The 22,706-nt window shown below is 38.2% G+C and overlaps 1 protein-coding gene and 1 pseudogene across 2 annotated transcripts in view; both read right to left on the bottom strand.

Moving 5' to 3' along the window:
* SNX9 (sorting nexin 9) overlaps window positions 1-22,706 on the bottom strand; it is a 118,309-nt gene that overhangs the window by 8,205 nt on the left and 87,398 nt on the right. For both annotated transcript variants that reach the window (XM_063096665.1, XM_063096666.1), the window contains 6 exons: window positions 20,887-21,012; window positions 20,649-20,766; window positions 12,262-12,392; window positions 6,909-7,012; window positions 5,561-5,664; window positions 2,234-2,311 (listed from right to left, as the gene is read on the bottom strand). In XM_063096665.1, the coding sequence (XP_062952735.1) occupies window positions 2,234-2,311; window positions 5,561-5,664; window positions 6,909-7,012; window positions 12,262-12,392; window positions 20,649-20,766; window positions 20,887-21,012 (661 nt within the window). The remainder of the gene's footprint in view (window positions 1-2,233; window positions 2,312-5,560; window positions 5,665-6,908; window positions 7,013-12,261; window positions 12,393-20,648; window positions 20,767-20,886; window positions 21,013-22,706) is intronic.
* Window positions 9,533-9,822, bottom strand: LOC134377656 (10 kDa heat shock protein, mitochondrial-like; annotated as a pseudogene).

Raw genomic sequence — 22,706 nt, 5'->3', positions numbered from 1 at the left:
GGTTAAATGCTTGACTCTTTCTCTCTACAGTTTTCAGAAAGAGTTTGAAACCATACCGTCCTCCAAAGGTAACTGAGATTAATTTTTTTAAAGTATCTTTATAATTCTGAATTTATATATATTTGATATACTCTGTTCCACAGCAATCATTATTTTCACTAATTCTCAAATTTTCCCTTCATTGGCCAGTGGAAAGCTCTTCAACTTGGCATATGAGTTCTTTTGATAGGAGCCCTGGGGTTGATTTTGGTGGAAGGTGGTGTCTAGAGATCACCTGAAGAGTGGTGCTAAGGGATGCTTCTTAATACTGGACAGGCTAATTTTTTCTAGGCCTTTTTAGTGAACACAGCAAAGCAAATTGTATTTTCTTTAAAAAGGCAAAATATATAATGAGCTCATACTGATACATTGGTCCTCTGTATCTGTGGGCTCTGTATCCATGGATTCAACCAACTGCGGGTTGAAAATATTTGGAAAAAAATTACATCTGTACTGAACGTGTATAGATTTGTTGTCATTATTCCCTAAACAATACAGTGTAACAACTACGTACATAGCATTTACACGGTATTAGGTATTAGAGGTAATCTAGAGATGACTTAAAGTATATGGGAGTATGTGTGTAGATTATATGCAAATACTATGCCATTTTATATCACAGAGTTGAAAAATCACAGATTTTAGTATCCAAGGGAGGTCCTGGAGATAGACCCAATCCCCCATGGATACCAAGGAATGACGATATTTCCAATTTAAATTCAGAACTACAGGGGCTTTCTTAATTTATTTTAAAACTTTTATTTTAAAAATCTTAATTGCTAACAACAGGAACATGATTATATATTTGCTTTACCCTACAACATGTAAAATAGTTTAAAAGTTTTAGAATAACAATACTAATATTATATTGCTAACTATATGATAGTGAAAACAACTAAAATTTGTTTGCAGTCTTTGTGACCTTCAGGTATCTGCTCCTAGGGATGTACAGTCAAAATCCTGTTTTAAGGTGATTTAAGGTAATTCCTGTCTGTGTGGTGATGCCTTCATCTTAATGTATCAAGTCATTTGCTGTATTTTGCTTTTGATTGTTAGGGATTTTTTTTCATTTTGATTTAACTTTGTTTTCAATAATTATGTAAAAATTCACGTTTCCAAAGTCAAATCTACAAAACAAGATATAATCAGAAGTCTAACTTCTATATCCATCCCTCCCCTCCCCCATAGAGAACCATTTAAAATTTTTTATCAATTATATTTCCACATGCTAATTCTAAGAATATGGAACATGGATTTAAGCAGGGGCCAGGCTAACAGACTCGGTGCTGTTCCAGTGTTAGCACATGTACTGTTAAAGGAGCGGCATGACGGACAGGAACCTGGAGAAGCCCCAGACTGCAGGGACTTTGTGAACTAAGAGGTGAAGGTGGGAAGCTGTGAGCTGGACTGAAGAACAGAGAGACAGCTCTTAGGTGAGGTTCAGGGAAGGTATCGCTGCAGGTAGTTCTGACATATAAGGACACCATCGGGACCAACTAGCCGAATTTCCAGCACCTCCAAAACAAATGTTCTCACCCTGCCAGCAGACCACAGAACTGCAAAGATGAAAGCCTCTTAGATATCTGCATAGTCCTCTACAGTGGATACGGTTCTAATCCTGACTCTTCCCTAAACCATTTGTCACCTTGGCCAAGATGCTTCTCTTTCTAGGCCTCGCTTGCGTTGCTTGTCCAGACCAACTAAACCTCAAAGCTTCCTAATGGTCTAAAAGTATTGATTGTTAGACACAGGTAAGCCAGGCCAACAAGAAATACTCATATATGGAAGCCCCAAATCTTACGTTTTGGTGAGAGACTAATTTCCTGTGCATTGAAGTATTCAGCAACTGACATTCAAAACCCTGTGCTCCCTGGGTATCAAGACACTCGCCCTGGTGAATGTACCAATTCTACTATTTCTATAAGTGACAGGAGATACTCAGATTTAATAGGTGCCACCTTTTCCTTCATAAAACTTGTTCTCATAAGTGTTGCCAATGTAAACAATGAACCTGGGTAGGAGCTGAAAACAATTGTGTGTTAGGAGAGACTTAAGGCAACAGGCATTTGTTACTTGGTCACATGACAATGACAAGGGAGCTTCACTGCAGTTACCGACGTCTGCAAGACCCTGAGGAGGTAACATCTGTGGGTAAGACACTAAAGGACTAATGAACAGATAAATAAAAACATACCTTGATAACCACTAGAACTAAACACTGTTGCTAAACTCTGCAAGGCCTTTCCTATCTTCTGATACTCCTTGGGTAATGCTGAAAGAGAAAAAAGAATAAGTTGTTAACTAGTCCTCTGAGTGCACTGAAATGGGATTCCACTGTTTTCTGAAAGTGATTATTTTATAACAAAAGACATTTGAAGTAATTTGAAATAGTATATATTCTTTAGTAAAATATTGATGCAAATATGATTTTTTAATTGATTTTTCCAATTTTTAATTGATTATTCAATTGATGGTGGATGCTATTATTATCAACAACCACTTCCATATTCTCATTCTTTGAATGAAATATAAGTGAAACGGAGCTCGTTTAAATGATTTCTAGTTGACAAAGTGCTTTTACACACACTGTCCCACTGGAACATCACAATAACCCCTCTGCCAGATGCAGAGACACCGTCTCCACGCTGAGGGTTAGGAAAATAAGGCTCAGATAACTGACACGGCTAACAACTGGTGGATTTGGCAAGTGTAATTCCAAATACATTGTCTTTCCCACTCTTATGTATGAATAAATGATTATTTCCGAGTTGGTAAAAGAAAAAACAAAAACTGAATGCACCAAGGCACGGAGAAAACACGACAGACGACTCCACAGGACCAGGGAGGAAGGGTCTGAGTCTCCTCATCTGTATAATGCGATGATTCACTAAAGGGTCCCTAAGTTCCTTCTGAATGTCCTCAAATTCTAGGATTCCAGGATCATTCTGGAGAAGAGTCTCTGTGCCTTAGGCTCCTTTCTTTGCATTCACACACGGTCCCCCCTCAATGTAACTTATCTCTTGCCTTTCAAAAGAAACCATCATTTGTATTTGGACACTTACTGCTGTATTAATGAAGAAAAAGAAAAATTTTAACATCAAAAAAAAAAAAAAAAAAAAAAATCTAGGCCAGAGAAATCTGAAGTAAGGTCCATAGGCTGCAGTTATCAGGAGACACAAATTCAAACCGTATCAGCTCAGTTAACTTGAGAACAGTGTGCGCCCTTCGTAGCTCAGCGTTAGCCTCTCTACCTGCAGTGTGCTTCACTGCACCGAGTGTGTGCTTGAGTTTTCACCCTATGAGATTAGGAATCTTTAAAAACTATTTTGCGAGAGAAGAGAAGAAAGAAGATATGCCTGAACCAAATCCTAAACAAGTGACTCAGTTCCCACTCACTCCCAGCCAAAAGGAGGAGTCTTAAGCCAGTATTTGCTATTTTATAAATCTGGCCTTAAAGATTATATAGGACATGGAGTTGACCAGACATTAGACACAGGGATCTAATTCTTTAAAAGAAATTATAATCCCAGATTTTTGTGATATCCTTAAAAAATCTGATTATAAAATGGGCACTCACTTAAAAAAAAGCAGCTTTCAAAGAACATATAACTTTGTTATGACCTTGTGTTTGCAGCTAAAATTAATTCATTACTTTTAAAATTCAATTCCTTCACTTATACTTTAGAGAGCAGCATCACTCCCCCTTTTGCTCATGAGTCATTCTCTGTGACCGAAGGCTCAACCCAGGTTTTGTTTTCTAAATGTGCTTTTGTATGTTATTTTCCCAGGCCTAGGTCTGTACTGAGGATGCAGCATCTGATTTCTTTGCCATGGGAAAGGAACAACTGTTATCACTCCTGGTGTCTGCCCCTCAAGCACGAACAGTTGGTACACTACACGTCGTTTTGTTGATATAAAACAATACGTGAATGGCTAAGGGCTATTTATTGGTAGAGGCAAAGGCAGAGATGGGGGTAGAGGGGCACTGATATCGGCAGAGATAGAGGGCAACTGTTAGACGTACCATGGCCAACGACAGAGGACAGGCAGGGCCGGGCATACTTCCTCTGCAAAGTGCCAGATAGTAAATATGTTCTGCTTTGTGGGGCCACAGGTTTCTGTTGAAATCTCTGCCATTGTAACATGAAAGTTGCCATAGACAATACATAAATAAAAGGGTATGGCTGTTTTTCAATAAAACTTTATTTACAAAAATAGGTGGAAGCCAGATTTGGTCGGCAGACCACAGCTTGACAAATCCTGATATAAGGCTTAGATTTTCAGTCTGGATTTAACAGATCTTAATATTGCTACTGCCTTTGTTATGCTATCTTATTAATTCATCCACAAGTCACTCCATATTTAGTTTCCTGTTCATTAAAATTATTTTTTTATTTCAAATTGATTCTTTTCCCTCATTTAATGGAAAAATACCACCTTAAAAAAAACCTTACAAAAACAGATAATTAAGCTCTTTCCTACACTAAGTACCAAAGGATTGACACAAAAGTGGGTATATATTAGTTTTATAAGTCAGAGTAAAAGCCATTTTTACTTCTAAAAAATAACTGAATACAACCTATATTCTTATAAGGTGTTATGAGTTGAAGGCCAGAAAAATCTTAGTGGCAGACTGATAGTACCCTTTCTCCAGAGATCAACACAGCCAGTCGCCTAGCTGGGGCCCAGTTCTCTCTTTGTCCTAGCAATGAGGGCAAGACAGATGTAAAAGGGGAAAAATCCTGATAGTCTAAAGTGGTCAGAGACATCTGTGTGAGTGCTGCTGCAGTGATGAGCCCAGCACTTCAGGGACTGGCAAGTCACCTGCAGCACTCTAAGTGAGCCTCAGGAGTGACAGGCAGCATCCTTTGGCAAGATCCCCATAGCTGGACACGTGGCTGGACTTTTTGACCCTGGGCTGTTTGACAACAGAGCTGCATAGTTCTGAGGAACAAAGGAAAAAATGTTCTCCAGAATGACAGTCTACAAGGGACAGAAAGAGAGGGAAGCCAGAATCCTAAAGGTTGCGGAGGGTGGGCAGAAAGCCCCGACTGACAGCACCATTCTTCCTCAACAGTGCTCCTGGTCTGGCCTGTCTTATATATTTTCTACTACCAACTGTACTGGTGTTTTCTAAAAATTATGGCTTTAGTCAAATATGCATCATCTTACCAAATGGATGAAGATTAAAAAGTAAAAGTAAAATAACTATAAGCACTCTCTAAATATTCAAAAAAGATTAATTTTCCATAAATTATAAAACCTAAAATGACTGGAACTATTTAAGCTAACATGGTAATTTTTATGAGATTTCCTGAACTGGCTTTGTTAGTGCCCATTTCTATTATCTAACAAGGGTGGAGAAGTGAGGTTAATCAAAGAGTTATAGGAGTGACATTACTGCAATTCACCAAACTCACTTTTGCTTGAGATGGTAGGTTCCCCACTATGACAAGGGTCATACAAGTGAACCTGCATGGCCACCTCAGAGCCCACTGCAGCCTCAAGGAGTCGCACTTACGTCCTGTGCACCGCTTCCAGTGCTCCTGCCCCACAGTCAGCAGCTCTTTCACGCCATCATCCATGGCCTTGGTGAATTTCCCAACAGCATCGCACTTCTGCTCTCTGTGGGCAAAGACAGCCATTGGTCACGCAAGGAGGAGAAAAACCAGTGTTGTCAGGGGACTCAGACCAAACATAACTACAGGTACTTTGTTTTCCTGCATTATAACAACTGTCCTTTAATTTAATTAGTCTTAAAAACAGGCTTGACTCAGATATCTAAAGAACTACTTAAAAATCTGCCATTTATATTTTAACTTTGCTTCCTTCCCCCCCTCATCAGTTTCTTGTGAATTTTAACTAAAGCTATTCTAAGGTAAATAAAACAATCATTTCTCGAATGTCTTATTTAGTGAAATTCTAATCACTGGATATACCATCAAATCTATAAAAGAATAATCTGGGTTGCTAATGGTAGCTGTTCATTCATTCCAACAAGTACTTTAATGAAACAGACAATAACCTGGATACACAACCACCTAAATGACACCGAAGATATCAGATCTTTAAGGATGTAAAAAGTTTATTTACCAACCTGAAAAGATCATCACAATATACTGTTAAATGAAAAAAACGCAGATTATAAAACAGAATGTATAGTGTGAGGTCATTTTTGTTTAAACAAATGAATTTTCCTGTATTTACATATGTACAGAGGAGGGGCTGGGAGACTACAGACCAACATCCCAACACTAATTTTCTCTCTCAGTAGGTGGAGGATTGTGTGTATATGCTTTTCTTGTCTTTATTTTTGGTAACACATAAGCAATGATTTCATGATAAGAAAAAAGCTTCTTAAAAATGAAAAAACCCCCAAGACTTCTTATTAATCCTTATAAAGAAAAGGAACTACTTCAAAATTTCAACTGCACCTACATTAAAAAAAAAAACAAACTAAAAACTGATTAAGTTATAAAACATACAGAAAAAGCAGGTTAGAGATTGCTTCCTTCAAGGTAACGTTCAAAGCAATCGTGGCTTTGTTGAAGGGTACGTGGGTGTTAGGTGGCTCTGTGCCACTGTGTTTCACCAGACTTTATTAGAAATAACTACCACACACTGTGTCAACTATGAAGTCATTGACTTCAAGGTAAAAGGAGGCAGATTTTAATCTCATGTTATGGCTAGAAAGACAGAACTTCCATATACAAATGATGTTTCCCTTGTCATCTGATTACAAACCCCGCTCATTTCACACACTCTAGTCTGACAGTTTGAATTCCAGTTTTGGCTACACTGGCCAAGACCCGTAAGCCAAAGGAGGCGGGTACAGACTGAGAAGAATGGCGTTTGGCAGTGTCTCTTACATTTCTAGTAAGTCCAGGTCAGGTGCCTCTGGCTCCATGGTGGAAAATATCATAACTCCCACCAGCTCATCTTTCTCAGCCTTCCTCTTTCCAGTTTTCCATTCCTGTAGATGAGAATGTTATCATGGTAAAGTGGAGAGCAGAGTCAAACTGGTCCTACCAGAATTAGCTCACTGGTCAGCTTCATCTGTCTAATGTTCAGGAGGCAGCTCCCAGTCCATCTCCCTCTGCACCGAGGGCCAAATGCCTAGATATCTCAACTGTAATCGCAGTGCATGAACAGCATCCCTTCACAGAACGGTCTCCTGTGACCAGGTCTTCTGAGAGTGAGCTGATTCAGCCACGGTACTTTTCCAGTGGCCACCGACATAAATACAATGAATATTAACACACACTAGGAATCCTGACAAAGCGCCTTGCATATTTAGGTTGGCTGTTTTCTAAAAAAAGGTTAATGCTTTTCTAAAATACAAAATAGGAACAAATATTATGAGCTATTTTCTAAAAATCCTGTGCTCAAAACAACAATATACGGTGCAATAAATTCTCTCACCAAGTGAATACCTGTGTAACTTCCACCCGGGCCAAGAAAGAGAAAAGAGCTAGCATTCCAGAAGCACCTCATTCTCCTTCCTAATCGTTACCACACCTTCCCTTCCACACAAATAACCATTATCCTCTCTTTTACAGTTTTCATGTTCTTACTTTCTGCACTGGTTTACATGTCCCCTCCAAAATTCACGTGCTGAACCTTAACGGCCAATGCGACGGTGGGACCATTAAGAGAGGATTAGGTCATGAGGGCTCCTCCCCTCTTGAATAAGATTAGTGCCTCTATGAAAGGGCTTGATGGAGGGAGTTCACCCCTTTCTGTCCTTCCACCTTCTGCCCCACAGCATCTTTCCCCTCGGGCAAATGCAACCTTCACCAGACACTAAATACTGATGCCTTGATCTTGGACTTCCAGCCTCCATAACCGTGAAAAATAAATTTCTGTTCTTTATAGATTACCCAGTCTCAGGTATTTTGTTATAGCAGCACAAACAGACTAAGAAACTTTCTTAGAGTTTTACCACCTAAGCATGCCTAAACTACTGTTTTACTAGTTTTTGAACCAGCAAAGAACCCTATAGTATGTATTCTTTTGCATCTGGCTTCTTTTGCTCACCTATGGCTAGAAGCCACATTCACACTGTTGTGTTTAGCCATAGTTCATTCATTCCATTGCTATATATAATATTCTATTGTATGAATATCCCCCAATCTATTTATCCATTGTACTACTGGTAGCCACCCCCAACAAGTTATGAATAAAGCTGTTATGCACACGTCTCCTGGTGTGTATGTGCATGCATTTCTGTTTGGCATATACCTAGGAGTGGAAATGCTGGGTCATATGAGTGTGTGCTATGGATTGAATTGTGTCCCCCCAAAGTTTAATGTATTAGAAACTTAATCCCCACTGTGACAGTGTTAGGAGGTGGGAAATCCTATTATGGTAACTAAAAGGAGGGGCCTTGAAGAGGTGATTAGATTGTGAGGACCTTTCCCTAGTGAATGGGTTAATCCATTGATGGTTTAACGGTGGTCCTGGGTGTGGTTCTGATGGCTTTAAAAGGAGAGCACGTGAGAAGCTCTCTCTTTCTTCTACCTTTCTCACAATGTGAGATCCTTGCATCACTGAAGTCACCACCAAAGAAGGCCCTCACCAGATGTGTTCCTGGGACTTTGGATTTCCACACCTCCGAAACTATAAGCAACGCATATTGCTTCTTTACAAATTACCCAGTTCCAGGTATTACTGTCATAAGCAAAAGACACGGACTAATACAGTGTGTTCAACTTTAGTACATAATTGTTTTCCAAGTTGGTCTTGCCAATTTTCACACCCACGAGCAAACTGTGAGAGTCTCAGCATCTCAGCTCACCAAGGAGACACTTAGTATGGTCAGACTTTCTAATTTCAGCTATCTTGGGAGTGTGTATTGATATCTTATGGTTTTAATTTGTATTTTCTTGACTGCTGAGATTAAATACACTTCTATACATTTGTTGATGATTCTTTTGTGAAGTCTATTAACAAATCTCTTGACTATTCTTTTATTGGGCTATCTTTCTTATTGAATTGTATGGGTTTTCACATATTCTAAAATCAAGCCCTTTGTTAGTTATATATGTTGCAAATATCTTCTACTCATTAGCTGTTTTTCACTTTTCTTGGTTCTTCTGATCAAACCAAGTTCTTAATTTTAATGTACTGTAATTTATCCATCTCTTCCTACATGGTTAGTCTTTTTGTGTCTTATTTCAGAAATCCTTCTTTACTCTAAGGGTATGAAGATATTCTCTTATGTGACCTTCTAGAAGTTTTATTGTGGTGCTTTTTATGTTTACATTGATTTTTAAGAAACTTTATACAATGAAAACTTTCAAACATATACAAAAGTAATGAGAAAAGTATAATAAACCTGTACAGACAGGTTCAATAATTAACACTTTGCCCATCTTCTTTTTGTATCATTAGATTATTATAAGAGAGACATGGAAATTGTTTACATGAAAGATTTCAGAACTTCAGTGGAATGGAGCCGCTTCACATGATGCTATTTCAATACTGGTTTATTTTAGTCTACTTACTTTTCAAGAATGTCACCATCTCTAAATAAGAAATAGTCCTTGTCTAGAACTACTCTGGTGCCTCCATATTCTGCGAGAAATTTTATCTCAATTTCCACTCTAACTGGTTATATCTCTACCTTTAGAGCCTGATCCAACGGCTACTATGGTTGCTTGTGATACTTCTCCTTGACATTTTTCTGGAAGCACAATACGTCCTCGGTTACAGTTTTGGCTGCATTCCTTTAAACCGATACTAAAAGAGCGGAAGAAGCTTTCCAAACGCCTGCCCTGCCATGACTCCCACCACTGCGAGGAGAGACCCAGCCGGGCCCTCAGGACACTGGAACGTGGACAATCCACCCAGCCGCCTGCCTGTGCCCACTGCCCCTCGCCGTGAGTTGCCAGTCTTGTTTTGTAGCTGCTCTCCTCCACTCTACTTTGTATTTAAAATTTTTTTTTTTGCTTATTTTAAAGGAAATCATAGAAATATTGTTTCATCTGTAAATGTCTCATTATATATCTTCAACAGGAAAGGCCATGTTTTAAAAAATAACCCACAATACCAACACCAACCCTAACAAAATCAGCAGTAGACAGTTGTGAGGTAGTGACCACATTTCCTCTTCCCCCAATAGTGCCAGCACCAGTTATTGGAAAGACTGCCCGTTCTCTACTGGGTCATCAATCAAGTGTCCACCCTACTCTGTTCTACCGATCTGTCCATCTATCCTTCCACAAATACCACACTTAAAACTATTTTAGCTTTACAATGAGTTTTGATCTCCAATAAAGTCCTCTTCCCAGTTCATTCTTTTCTTAGAGCATCTTGGCTATTCTTAGCACTTTGATTTTCTACATGTCATCTTTATTGTTTTCAATCCATGAAACACAGTACTGGAAAATTTACTTAGGTCTTTCATTTCTCTCAACAATGTTTCATAGTTTTCTATGTAGATCTTTTGTAACTTTTTTGGCATTTATTCTTAGATACTTGATACTTTTGATGCTATTAAAATTGACAGTTTTTAGATTTTTGATTTCTGTTTTTGCTGACAAATATGCAATGTCTTATCTCCAGCTACTGTGTATTTCTAATAATTTCCCTGTAAATTCTTTAGGATTTTCTATGTCCACCATTTATATGAGCTACTACTGATCACAGAATCACAATTTTTATCTCTTTCTATGCTGTCATTCAGCAGGTGAGGAAATTGTGGCCCAAAGAGATTAAATGCCTCGGCCAAGATCACAGAGGCAGTCAGAAGTAGGGCCACAACTACAATCCAGGTGCCCAGACTCCAAGTCCTTCCTTTTTTTCTCTTATACCACTTTTATGATAATTAATCTTTAAAGGCAGCAGTCATTAAAACAAAAAGAAAACAACCAATATCTAGGATTTATTATCATTCTTAAAACCACCACATATCAAACATGACCTTTAGAAGTGCTTTCTAAATCAACTCCTTGGCAAATCAATCTCTTGTTAAAATCTTGTGGCTAACCAGGAAGGCAACAAACTTGGAGGGGGTTCCATGTAGTTGTTGTTACTACAGAGTAACAAGACATTTAGAGAACTCACTCAAAGAACTCAGTGTCACTATTACACAGCTACATGACATACATACTGTGATTATCGCATCGCACCAGAAAAGATAGTGTTTGCTAGAGCAGTCTGCAAGGCTAGACCTGTAATATATACAAACTCACAAAGAAATGCTGAAGAATCTCAATGTTTTCTCATTCCCTACCTGATGACATACAACACATCGAATGAGCCTGTCAATTCTAGAAACAGGTAATAACTGAAAATAAATCCCAGATCATATTTATGCTACGTTAAGCCTATGCATATGTGTGTAAACATACACGGATAAAACCCTATTCAAGACATTGAAAATGTGTTCACTTCAACAAGGAAAAATTACTATAAGGAAGTTTAGCAAGTAAATCCCTGTCTGAAAGTTCAACAGGGTATATAATATTCTATTATGTGACTGAAGACAAAAATAACTTCATAACTTTTTCTAGGATCATAATATATTTAGCATCTGCTGTTGCTTCTGAGCTAACTCATGCTTTTATTACTTCGAATCTTTCCTAAAATATGCAATATTTGTTATGAGAGAAGATAAATTATGGAGAAAACGTCTTTAGAGAGTAAAACAATACAATAAAGAGTACAGTAAATACTTAATGACAGAGAAAACTATTTCCAAAGCAGACAATTATGAGATGTCAAGCAGCCAATTTTTTCTTCATTTCAATGAAAAACAGATGACTACTGGCAGAGAGCAGGGTGGGCAGAGAGACCAGCATTTCCTTTGGACTGACTCCTACAGTCACGGGGAAACGACTCAGCTCCAAGAACAGTGGTTCATCCCTGACTCTGCTTCTCCTTCCACAATACGACTACACTGTAAGGTCAAAGGTGATCAGAAGAAAGCACCCGCCCGACTCCCCTCACTTCACGTTGCTAAGAGTTTGGGCTCTACCCTATTTTTAAAAGCATCAGGAAGAAAGGGCTCATCGCGTGTCCGGGAAGCCCGTCTGGCAGCAGTCCTTCACATATCATGATCAACTTCCCACGGCCGGGATTTAGAACTGTCTCCTCATTGTCTTCAGAGCAAGTAGAAAAATGACAACTGACATAACTGCAACTCTTTCAGACACAAAATTCAGTGTGAATGTGACAACCCTCCATATCGTCTAAGACCGTAACAATAAAATGTCCTACCTTCTCATCTCGGAAATTTAGGAACTGCTGGAACACCTCGCTTTCTGCGATGACTGGATGACGACACATTCTGGTCATCCAGGCCTGAAGTCGCTCCATGCGCATTTTGATAAATTCTTCTTCAAAGCGACCTGCAAGAGACCCACCAAGAGTGACATACAACTTTGTATAAAACGAATGACTATTACTTAACTGAAAAACTATTTATACGACTACTGGCTACTCAGTTGAAAGCTATTTAGTAAAAGGTGAACCATGATGATCTTTCACTAACCTAAAAGCAAGCAACACAGTGAATGCTCGAAACCCACAGGAAAGGATCAAGAGACTTTTTAGTTTCTAAGAATTCCTATTTAACACATTAACACATCTTTTAACTGTGACAAGAATAATCACAGCCTCCAAGTGCTATTTTCTTTAAGGATCACTAAAGTACTTAAACAATTAAAAAGTAAATCTTTTCTCAGTATGAAAAACTATCTCTTTCTTATAAAGTAACATTAGGCAAGTTTCTGTGTGGACATGTGAAGCCCTACAGCCAAGAAAGGAATGAAAAGTGGAATTTAATCAGTCATTCTTACAAACTACATGACATTTCTATATTCATAAAAATGCGATATAATCTACAAATATGCAAGTTTAAATTCAGAACTTGTGAAAAGTAACTCAGGGCTAGAGCTTTTCCTTCACCTTGTTTTTTAAATTATTTAAACTGCAAATGGCAAAGGCAGTTTTTCCATGAATGCAGTAATAAAAAGTGCTATCCCAGAATTCATGGCCATACTAAAACAGAGTTTGATGAGTGATTATTTCTATGAGGAGATCAGCTAACTCTATCCCCAAAGAGCAACTATAAAGCTGGACAACACTGACATAAACAACAAATCAGTGCACTGGAAAGCAGCCAAAGGCCAATAGCCCTCTGAGAAGTGTTCATGCTGGAGAAACCGCTGAGCTTCAGGTATTCTTGCTGTTCTCTGTGGAAATCTGCGGCACTCTGGGCCGCTCTCATCTCTCCTGGCTGCCCGTGCACCTCCCCACCTGCTACCTGGTTGACACAGAGGTACCGCCAGGGTGGAGCAGGCTGTGAAGACCGGCAGCTGCAGCTTCCCTGCCAGGCAGGAGGTGGCTCACTGGGTTTCAGGCAGTGGAAGACGCCCATGCTCAGTGGTGGTGTCAGGGGCAGTTTCAGAGGTGGGTGAACAGGGAGGGCCAACAGCCCTGACAGCCAAGGTTGCATGGCTGAGCCACACATGTCCCAGGCTCAGGTTGTGTGCATACATAAACGGTGGAGACTAGACAGCGTCCAAGCCAGCCACACATTCCTGGCCAACTCTGCACACACATGTAGAGGAGACACAGAAGGGCCTTGCAGAAAGTGAAAGCCAGGGCTGACGTGAAAGTGACCTGCATTTTGAATGCACTCCCCCACCTACACAGTCACATGGAGAAGGAACAGAAGCTTTAGTGGCTTGAGGTGGATCCACACAACCTCTGTCTAATCAATCATAGGCTTACCATCAATCCACAAAGACACAGGAGAAAACCCTGTAAAGCCAAATTTAAAAGAAAGAAAAACAAATAAACACAGAAATCACTGAGCTGCAGGGGAGAAAGATTTCAGAGAGTTCGCCTAGCCGAGTTACTTAAACAAACATGAAGCAGAAACAGCAACAACCTTCAGGAAGGAAAAATCGGAATCTAGAGTGGCTAAAGCAAATTTTCAAAAATGTCCAGTTTTCAACAAAAAGTTAGATATGCAAAGAAACAGCAAGCTATGACCCATACTGAGGAAAAAAAGCCATCAACAGAAACTGTCTCTAAGTGTCTCCAGATGTTGAATTCAGCAGAAAAAAAACAAAGCAGCAGACAAAGAGGCTTCTATAAATATGTTCAAAGGGCTAAAGGAGCCACATTGAAGAAATTAAAGAAAATTACAGGAAATCAGCAAATGAGATGCTTATGAAGGAGACAGAGATTATATAAAAAAAGAATCAAATGGAAATTCTGCAGTTAGAAGTACAATAACTGAAATTAAAAATTCATAGTAGGGGCTCAGCACCAGATTCAAGACGGCAGAAGAATCAGTGAATCTGAAGATAGATCAAAAGACGTTATCTAATATGAAGAACAGAGAGGAAAAAAAAGCCATAAAATGAATGCGTCTCAGAAAACATCAAGCACACAAACACACCTGTGAGGAGAGTCTCAGAGGGAGACGCAAGCAAGCCCAAAAAACACTGAAGAAATAAAGGGGAAAACTCTCAAATTTGATGGAAAACTTTAATCTATACTTCCAATTAAGCTCTATAAACTCTGTATTTGCAGGATAAATACAAAGAGATTCACATCTAGAATAGAGCAGAATTAAATTGCTGAAAGAGGAAAAAAACCTTCAGGCTAAAAAGAAGTTACTAAAGATGGTCACTTGAACCTGTAAGCAGAATTGAAGAGCACCAGAAACATGTGGGTTAATGTAAAACTCCATAGGTATATATTTTTTCTAATTTTTCCCTTCACTTCTTTAAAAGACATAAGAGTCTAGAAAGCAATCATTATCATAAGGCATTGTTTAATAACATACAGATGTAATATATATGAAAATAATAGCATAAAATGAGGGAAGGGAATGGAGTATATAGGAGAAAAGTTTCTACATTTTACAGGAATTAAGTTAATATTAACTTAAAGTGCATTGTGATGTTTAAAAAAAAGATGCATTTTGTGTCCCCTAGGGCAACTACTAAGAAAATATTTAGTTAAAAAAATGAGAGGAATTAAAATGGTACATGGGAAAATATTTATTTTACACAAAGGAAAGGCAGTAAAGGAGGAACAGAGGAATGAACAAGACATGTAGAAAACAAACAACAAACAAAACAACAAAACAAACAAACGTAACAAAACAACAAACGTAAGTCTAACCATGTCAGTAATTATTTTAATTACAAATGGTCTAAAAACCCCAACCAAAAGCAGAGATTTTCAGACTTCATTAAAAAAAAAAAAGAAAATTCAACTATCTTGCCAATAAGAAATACACCTTAGTTTCAAAGAACAACGTATACTGAACTTGCGTGCCTATATTAATATTAGACAAGTAGACTTTAACACAGGAAATCTTACTAGACACAATGGGGGACATTTCATAGTGATAAAAGGATCACTACTTCAGGAAGACATAACAATCATAAGCTGCATGTATACCTAATAAGAGAAACTCAAAATACACAAAGCAAAAAGTGACAGGATTAAAAGGAGAACTAGTACAACAATAATAGCAGAAGATTTCAATTCCCTAGTCTCAGTAATTGATAGAACTAGAAAGAAAATTGGCAACGATACAGAAGCAGGAACAGCACTATCAACCAACTCAGCCCAACTGATCAGTATAAAATGATACTCCCCACTGCTGCCAAGTACACATCTACTGAAGCTCACACGGGACATTCTCCAGGTCAGACTGTACGCTAGGCCATAAAACAATAAACTTAAAAAGATATTAAAATCATACCAAGAATGTGCTGAGTATAACAGAATAAAATTGGAGAACAAACAACAAAAAGAAATCTGGGAAATGCCCAAATATTTGGAAACTAAACATATTTCTAAATGACACCTGGGTCAAAGGAGAGCTTAAAAGAGAAATTAGAAAATATTTTGAACTGAGTGAACAGGAAAACTCAACATATCAAAATTTATGCGATGCAGCTACAGCAGTTGCTTAGAGGAAAATTTGTGGCATTTTATGCTTGTAAGAGCGTAAAATCTCCAAATAATAATCTGTGCTTCTATGTTAAGAAACTAGAAAAAGAGCAAATTAAACCCCAAACAGATGGAGAGAAATGATAAAAGAGCAGAAAACAATAAGAGAGAAAATCAATAAAACCAAGGAAAAAAGAGAGAGATGACAATGACCAAAATCAGAGATGAAGGTATGGCTATCACTACAGACCCTATGAACTCTAAAAGTATGAAGGAATACTATGAACAACTCTTAAGTCCATGCCCAACAACTCCTTCAGAGAACCAAAGTGTCAAAGCTCACTGAAGGAGAGAGAGCCTGAATAGCCCTATATCTATTAAGGAAATTAAATTTATAGTTAAAACCTTCCCACAAAGAAAACTCCAGTTCCACAGGATTTCAGTGGTGAGTTGTATCAAACGTTCATAGAATAAAGTGAATTTTATAAAATCTCTTCCAGAATATAGAAAGAGAGGGAATACTTCCAAACTCATCCTATGAGACTAGCATTTCCCTGATAGCAAAACCAAAGAGATTATAAGAAAACTACAGTCCAATAACCTTCGTGAACACAGACACAAAAGTTCTCAATCAAATATTAGCAAAGTGAATCCAGCAATATATAAAAAGAATAATATGTCAACATCAAGTGAGGTTTATCCCAGGAATACAAGGCTGGTTCAACAGTGAAAAGCTGACCAACATAATTCACCATATTAATAGTAAAGAGTAAACACCATACAATCACCTTGATGGACACACAAAATACGTTTAACAAAATTCAGCATCCATTCATGAGAACTTTCAGCAAACTAGAAATAGAAGGGAAGTGCTGTAACTTGTTAAAAGGGCATCTACAAAAAACCTATAGCTAATGTCTTACTTAATGGAGAAAGGTTGAATGCTTTCCCCCTAAGACTGGGAACAAGGTAGAGATGTCTGCTCTCACCACTCAAATTCAGCATCATACTGGATACAGCCAGTGCAATAAGGCAAAAACAGAAATAGAAAGCACACAGATTGGAAAGAATGAAATAAAATGGTTTCTATTCCAAGATGACATGATTGTCTATATAAAAAAAATCTCAAAGAATCCACAAAAAAGCTCCCCAAACAAGTAAGTTTAATAAGGAGTTTAGCAAGGTCACAGATACAAAGTTGATATACAAAAATCAACTGTATCTCCACATGCAATAAACAACTGGAAAGCAGAAATTTAAAAAAAAAAAAAAAAACCACACAACAAAACAACAAATAGTACCATTTACAGCAGAACCCTCCCCAGTGAAATTCTTACATATAAATCTAACAAAGTATATGCAGAATCTGTTTATGGAAACTACAAAACACTAGTGAAAATCAAATATGATATGTTTATATTCATGAATTAGAAGATTAAATATTAACATGTGAAAATTGATCTGTAGAATCAATGCAATTCCAATCAAAATTCTAATTTGATTATTTATAGATATCTACAAACTGACTCTTTTTTTTTACATGTAAAGGCAAAAGAAAAAATAGCAAAAACAATCTTGAAAAAGAACCAAACTGGAGGATTCACACTACCTGATTTAAAGACTTACCATAAAGCTACACTAATCAAGACAGTGTGGTGTTGGCAAAAGGATGCGCATATAAATCAATGAGACAAAATAGAATCCATAAATAAATCCACACAAATATGGTCAAGTGATTTTTTTACAGTGATGCCAAGGAAATTCAACAGAGAAAGGATAGTCTTTCCAACACATGGTGCTAGAATGACTGGATATCCAGATGCAAAAAAAATATGAACCTCTTCCTTAATCATACAAATGAAAGTAACTCAAAATGCCTCCTAGACCTAAATCTAAAACCTAAAACTACAAAACTTTTAAAAGAAAATATCATTGTGAACTTGGGTTAGGCAAAGAGGTCTTAGTTGTAATACCTAAAACACAATCTATAAAAGAGAAAATTGATACAATGAACTTCATAAAAAGCAAAAGACACTGTTAAGAAAATGAAAAGACAAGCCACAGCTGGGACAAATTATTTGCGAGTCACATATCTGACATATTTGCAAACCACATTCCAGAACATATAAAGAATTCTCAAAGTTCAATAATAATAAGAAAACCTAATTAAAAAATGGAAGAAAGATCTGAACACATGCTTCCACCAAAGGAGATGTATGGATGGGAAATAAGCACATGAAAAGATGCTCAACACTATTAGAGAAACACAAATTAAAACCATGATGAGATCCCACTACCCACTGGTTAAAATAAAGAAAAACTGAGACTACTGAGTGCAGGATGTGGAACTATCTGACACTCTCATACACTGTTGGTGAAGATTCCAAGATGGTACAGCTACTTTGGAAAGCAGTCAGGCAATTTCTTAAACATTAAACATATACCTACCAAATGACTTTCACTCCTAGGTATTTACTCAAGAGAAATGGAAACTTATGTTCATACAAAAACCTATATGCAAATGTTTATAGAGCTTTACTCATAATTGCCCAAAACTGGAAACCTGAATGTCCTTCAGTGAGTAAATGGATAAACAAACTATGGAATCCTACTCGGCAATAAAAAGAAACAAACCATTGATACAAGATAGATGAACCTCAAATGCATATGCTAAATGAAAGAAGCCAGACTCAAAAGACTACATACAACATGCTCCCATTTATCGTGACATTCTACAGAAGGCAAAATTACAGGGACAAAGAACAGACCAGTTGTCATGGTTAGGACTGGAAGAAGGGGTTGAAAATAAAGAGGCAGCACAGGGGAACTTTGGGAGGTGACAATTGTTTTGTATCATCAACGTAGTGGTGGTTATAAGACTGTAGTGGTAGTTGTCAAAACTCATAGAATTGTACACCAAAAAATGAATTTACTGTACATAAGTTTAAAAATACATTTTAAAAAATGCAGCCTGAACTTTCTTTTAGAAATTATAAGTACAATTAAGCATAAGTCTTTTAACAAGAAGAGTATTGTGGACCCACATATAAAAAACTTGTTACCTAAAAAGTAGCACTTGAACAGCACAATGTGTCTAGACACCTCCTGTATGTTTATGCATTTCAAATTTTATACTTATTAGGAGTAGAGATTAAGTACTACGTAAGCTTAAGTGATGCAGAAATAAAGTCTCACCCTCGGAAAGAAGACAACCCCCTCTTGGACAGAAAAGACCCAGTAAGTTGGCATGGACTTGAGATAGACTGAATTCCCCATTATGAGCAATTAAATTATACCAAGACTTTATTACCTAATCACTGGTTGAAATTTCATGGTTCTTATTTTATTGAAAAATTACCCTCATGAAAATTCTTCTGACATAGCTGATTTATCTCCAAACTATGAATCTGATGTTATTTTATGCTTGGTAAGATCTTCCTATCAGGTTCCAGAGAAATAGAAAAGGGGCGGGGGGGGGCAAAGACTTTCATTTCCCCATTTTCAACAAACCTTACTTAGGTTTTCACTGAGTATGTGAATATTTGGCACCCAGGAATAAAACCAGATTTGTTCAATATTCTTCCACAAAGAATACAATCCATAAACAACTGATGTGAACTGTAAATTTTTCGCGGATTGACTACACGTCCACAGAGATGTCGTGGCATCGTCTACTTGGCACTCCTTTTTATTTTCTCCAGTGGTTAAGCGAGAGGCGAGTTTTTATACAATAATGATGTGCGCCTATCACGGGCAGGAGGCAGACAAGAGAGAAGGGGGAAACAAAGTCTCTTCTGTGCTTTTCAGTTTCCTCGGCACATGTCCCAGCCAGTGAATCAAAGCTCAACTTTCCTCACACTGAGGTGCTGCTGCTTTCTTGCTTTTCCATGACACCCCCATGGCTGCATGCCTAAACTTTTTCTTTTAAACAAACCTTAGTATGGAAGGAGAACCGTGACTCTATGACGCTTTAAAATAGCACTGAATTATTTGATTCAGAATAAACAATGTATTAAAACCTAAAAGATATGAGAAACGCCCATGACCCTGAAATAGCGCATTGAATCCATTTCCTCAAACACTGCAGAGCACATATTGTGCTAACCAAGTTGATAAAGAAGAGTACAGAACTCAAGGCAACAGACTGAAATTTGGAAATATGGAGAGGCAGAACTGAAGTTTTCATGGAAAGAATCTACATTTAAAAAAAGAAAGCTGTGATTTAAAGCTGTAAAGATGACAGGAGGGAGAGAGAGTAGGTGAACTGGACGTAGAACTGGGAAACGTGGACCCATGTGAGCAGAAGGAAGCAGCAATCCATGCCAGCCTGGCTGCCCTGCTCTACCAGGGACAACTCAAGTGTCACCTCATATGACTGACTGCCAGCAGCCCCACTCTCCATTCTGCTATGACAATTTGACATCTTTGAAAATTTTTCTGAAAAAATCAAAATCAAAACAGCTTATTTAAAACCAAAAGTTTTCATCTTCCCAAAATACCTCTGTCAGGCTGGGGCACAGACTCTTCACATCTGTTGTGCAGACTGGATCACAGACCCCTTGTCCACAGCATGCATCTTGTTGCTCCAAAGGATGGAAAATGCCATCACTGACTTACAGGAGGACAATCTGACAGGAGTTTTTACCTGTCATCCTCCTGAGTTTGGCATTTCGCACACTCACCTGTGACTTGTTTGTCTGGAAGAGAAGGGATTGGAATGGCTGACCCAAACTTAACGAGGAGACGCTCATATAACCAGTCAAAGTGCTTATACCTGTGGTTTACAGATCTATTAGTGTTCTACGAAATAAGGAGAGAGAAGAAAAAGTTACCAACACCAATTATAGAAAACGAAGAGAAAAAGCAAGTTGTAACCAGTGATGCAAGCATAATTCTGGTTTTGTTAACATGGATACTTACAGTAGGTGTTAACTGATATTCAATGTAGCTCTTCAAACCATACATTTTGGAGCCTTTCCTGGGATCTGCTACCACACAGTCAAATGTAGATGTAGAATAAACCCACATTGGGCCATAATCTCCAACCTACACAACATTCCAGGAAGAGTTAATTTTGTTACATGGAAAAATATTAAATACAATGATATAAACCAGTAAATGATTCTTTCCAGAACTAAAAGTCCTTTGGAGGATCATTCTTGTTCCTCTTTGAGAAGTTACACAAGTGGCTTCTGTTCCTGAGAGATGTTATATGTAAAGAACACACTTGTTAGGACAAATCTTTCTGTTCCCCGTGTGGGCAGCTCAGCCCATGCAGAGGAGATACCGGCCTCCCTCCCCTCTAGGGGAGTGCTGGTTAGAACACAATCTCTCTCTCTCTCTCTCTCTAGTCCAGTTGTCTCAAGCTATCTGAAATTTCCAATCTATCATGGACTGATAGTTTTGTGAAATATTACACATTCGGATTTCTTAATGTCAAATTGCCATCAAATTTTCTAAACATTGTCATTTTCTGTACTTCTCTCCTGGAGAAGTAACAAGCAGTTTTCAGATGTGAAATTGGTCCGTGGACCACACTTTGAATAGTACTGTGCTAGCTCTCAGAAATGGCTAATCAGATTGCTAGAGCCTGATAGCCATTGTTTTACTACTAATAGAAGGTCACTGTGCTTCAAAAGCAAGAACCAGGATAGCCGTTTTCTTTTAGGAGTGCTTGTGCATAAGCATGTTGAGCTGGCTGACTTCCTGTCCCCAGGTATTATGCCCACCTGGGCAAGGCTTGCTCAAAGAAGGTAGGCCCCCATTCTTTCTCCACTGTCCTTGTCTGTGACTAGCAGGCAAAAGTTCAAAAACTCAGGTGAGGCTTATTAGGCTTGCACTAGATTACTAGGGTTGTAACTGGGGATGGGGGCTGAAGAAGGGGTATAAAGAACTAGCATTTAAGTTTTGAGCCTGTGGATGGTTTCTCCTAGGCACTGCTGCTAAGTGACAATAGGTCTGCTGTCCCAATTCTGGTTGCTTTCATCTTGTTTAAAACTACATCCAAGGCCACGGAGTCAGCTGCAGAGGAACTTGGATCATGGGGACTATGCACAGGCTCCTGGAATCACTTCCTGCATCGCCAGTGGTCTCAGGTTGGTTCACAAAAATTTCATTCATTTCATAAACTCTGATCACGGTTATAGATTTCAGAGATCCAGAGTGTATGACAGTAGGTCTTATCAAAGAACATATAAAGAGCAATAGGAGTCCTTATTATATTGAGAATATGTTATCTTCTGGGGTTGAAATAGAAAAGCACTTGAATTACAAAATAACCCAGGAATAAGATGAGGAAAAAAAAAAAAAAAACACCACATGTTCTGTAAATGGAACTCTTTCTTGGAAAGAGATTCATTCGGAGATTCAAGGAGGAATGAAAATAATTTATAAAATAGGTTTTAATCTTGCAGTTAGAAAAAGTACAATAGGAAAGTAAATAGAAAATGAGGTACACCTTGCAGATTGGGCTCAAGGAAGAGAGATTTGTTTAGGCTGAGATCTCAGAGACAAGGGCAGACAGATATAAAAAGATGCATACTCAGTCGTAATTCTTTCTAAAGGTGGAAGAGGGAAAGAGTGGTGTGGGGTAGGAAAGGCCAGAGGTTATTAGGTCTGGAAGGTGACTGAGGATCACAGAAGTTTGAAAGGGGGTTAAAGAGAAGATCTCTGAGAACAAACTACTCTGATGCCCCCAAAGGGAGCCTGGATTCAGGAAATGCCCTGAAGCTGCAGAGCAG

This window comes from Cynocephalus volans, chromosome 5 (assembly GCF_027409185.1).
Source record: "Cynocephalus volans isolate mCynVol1 chromosome 5, mCynVol1.pri, whole genome shotgun sequence".
In the NCBI taxonomy this organism is placed as follows: domain Eukaryota; kingdom Metazoa; phylum Chordata; class Mammalia; order Dermoptera; family Cynocephalidae; genus Cynocephalus; species Cynocephalus volans.
This window is presented reverse-complemented; position numbering and strand designations above follow the sequence as displayed.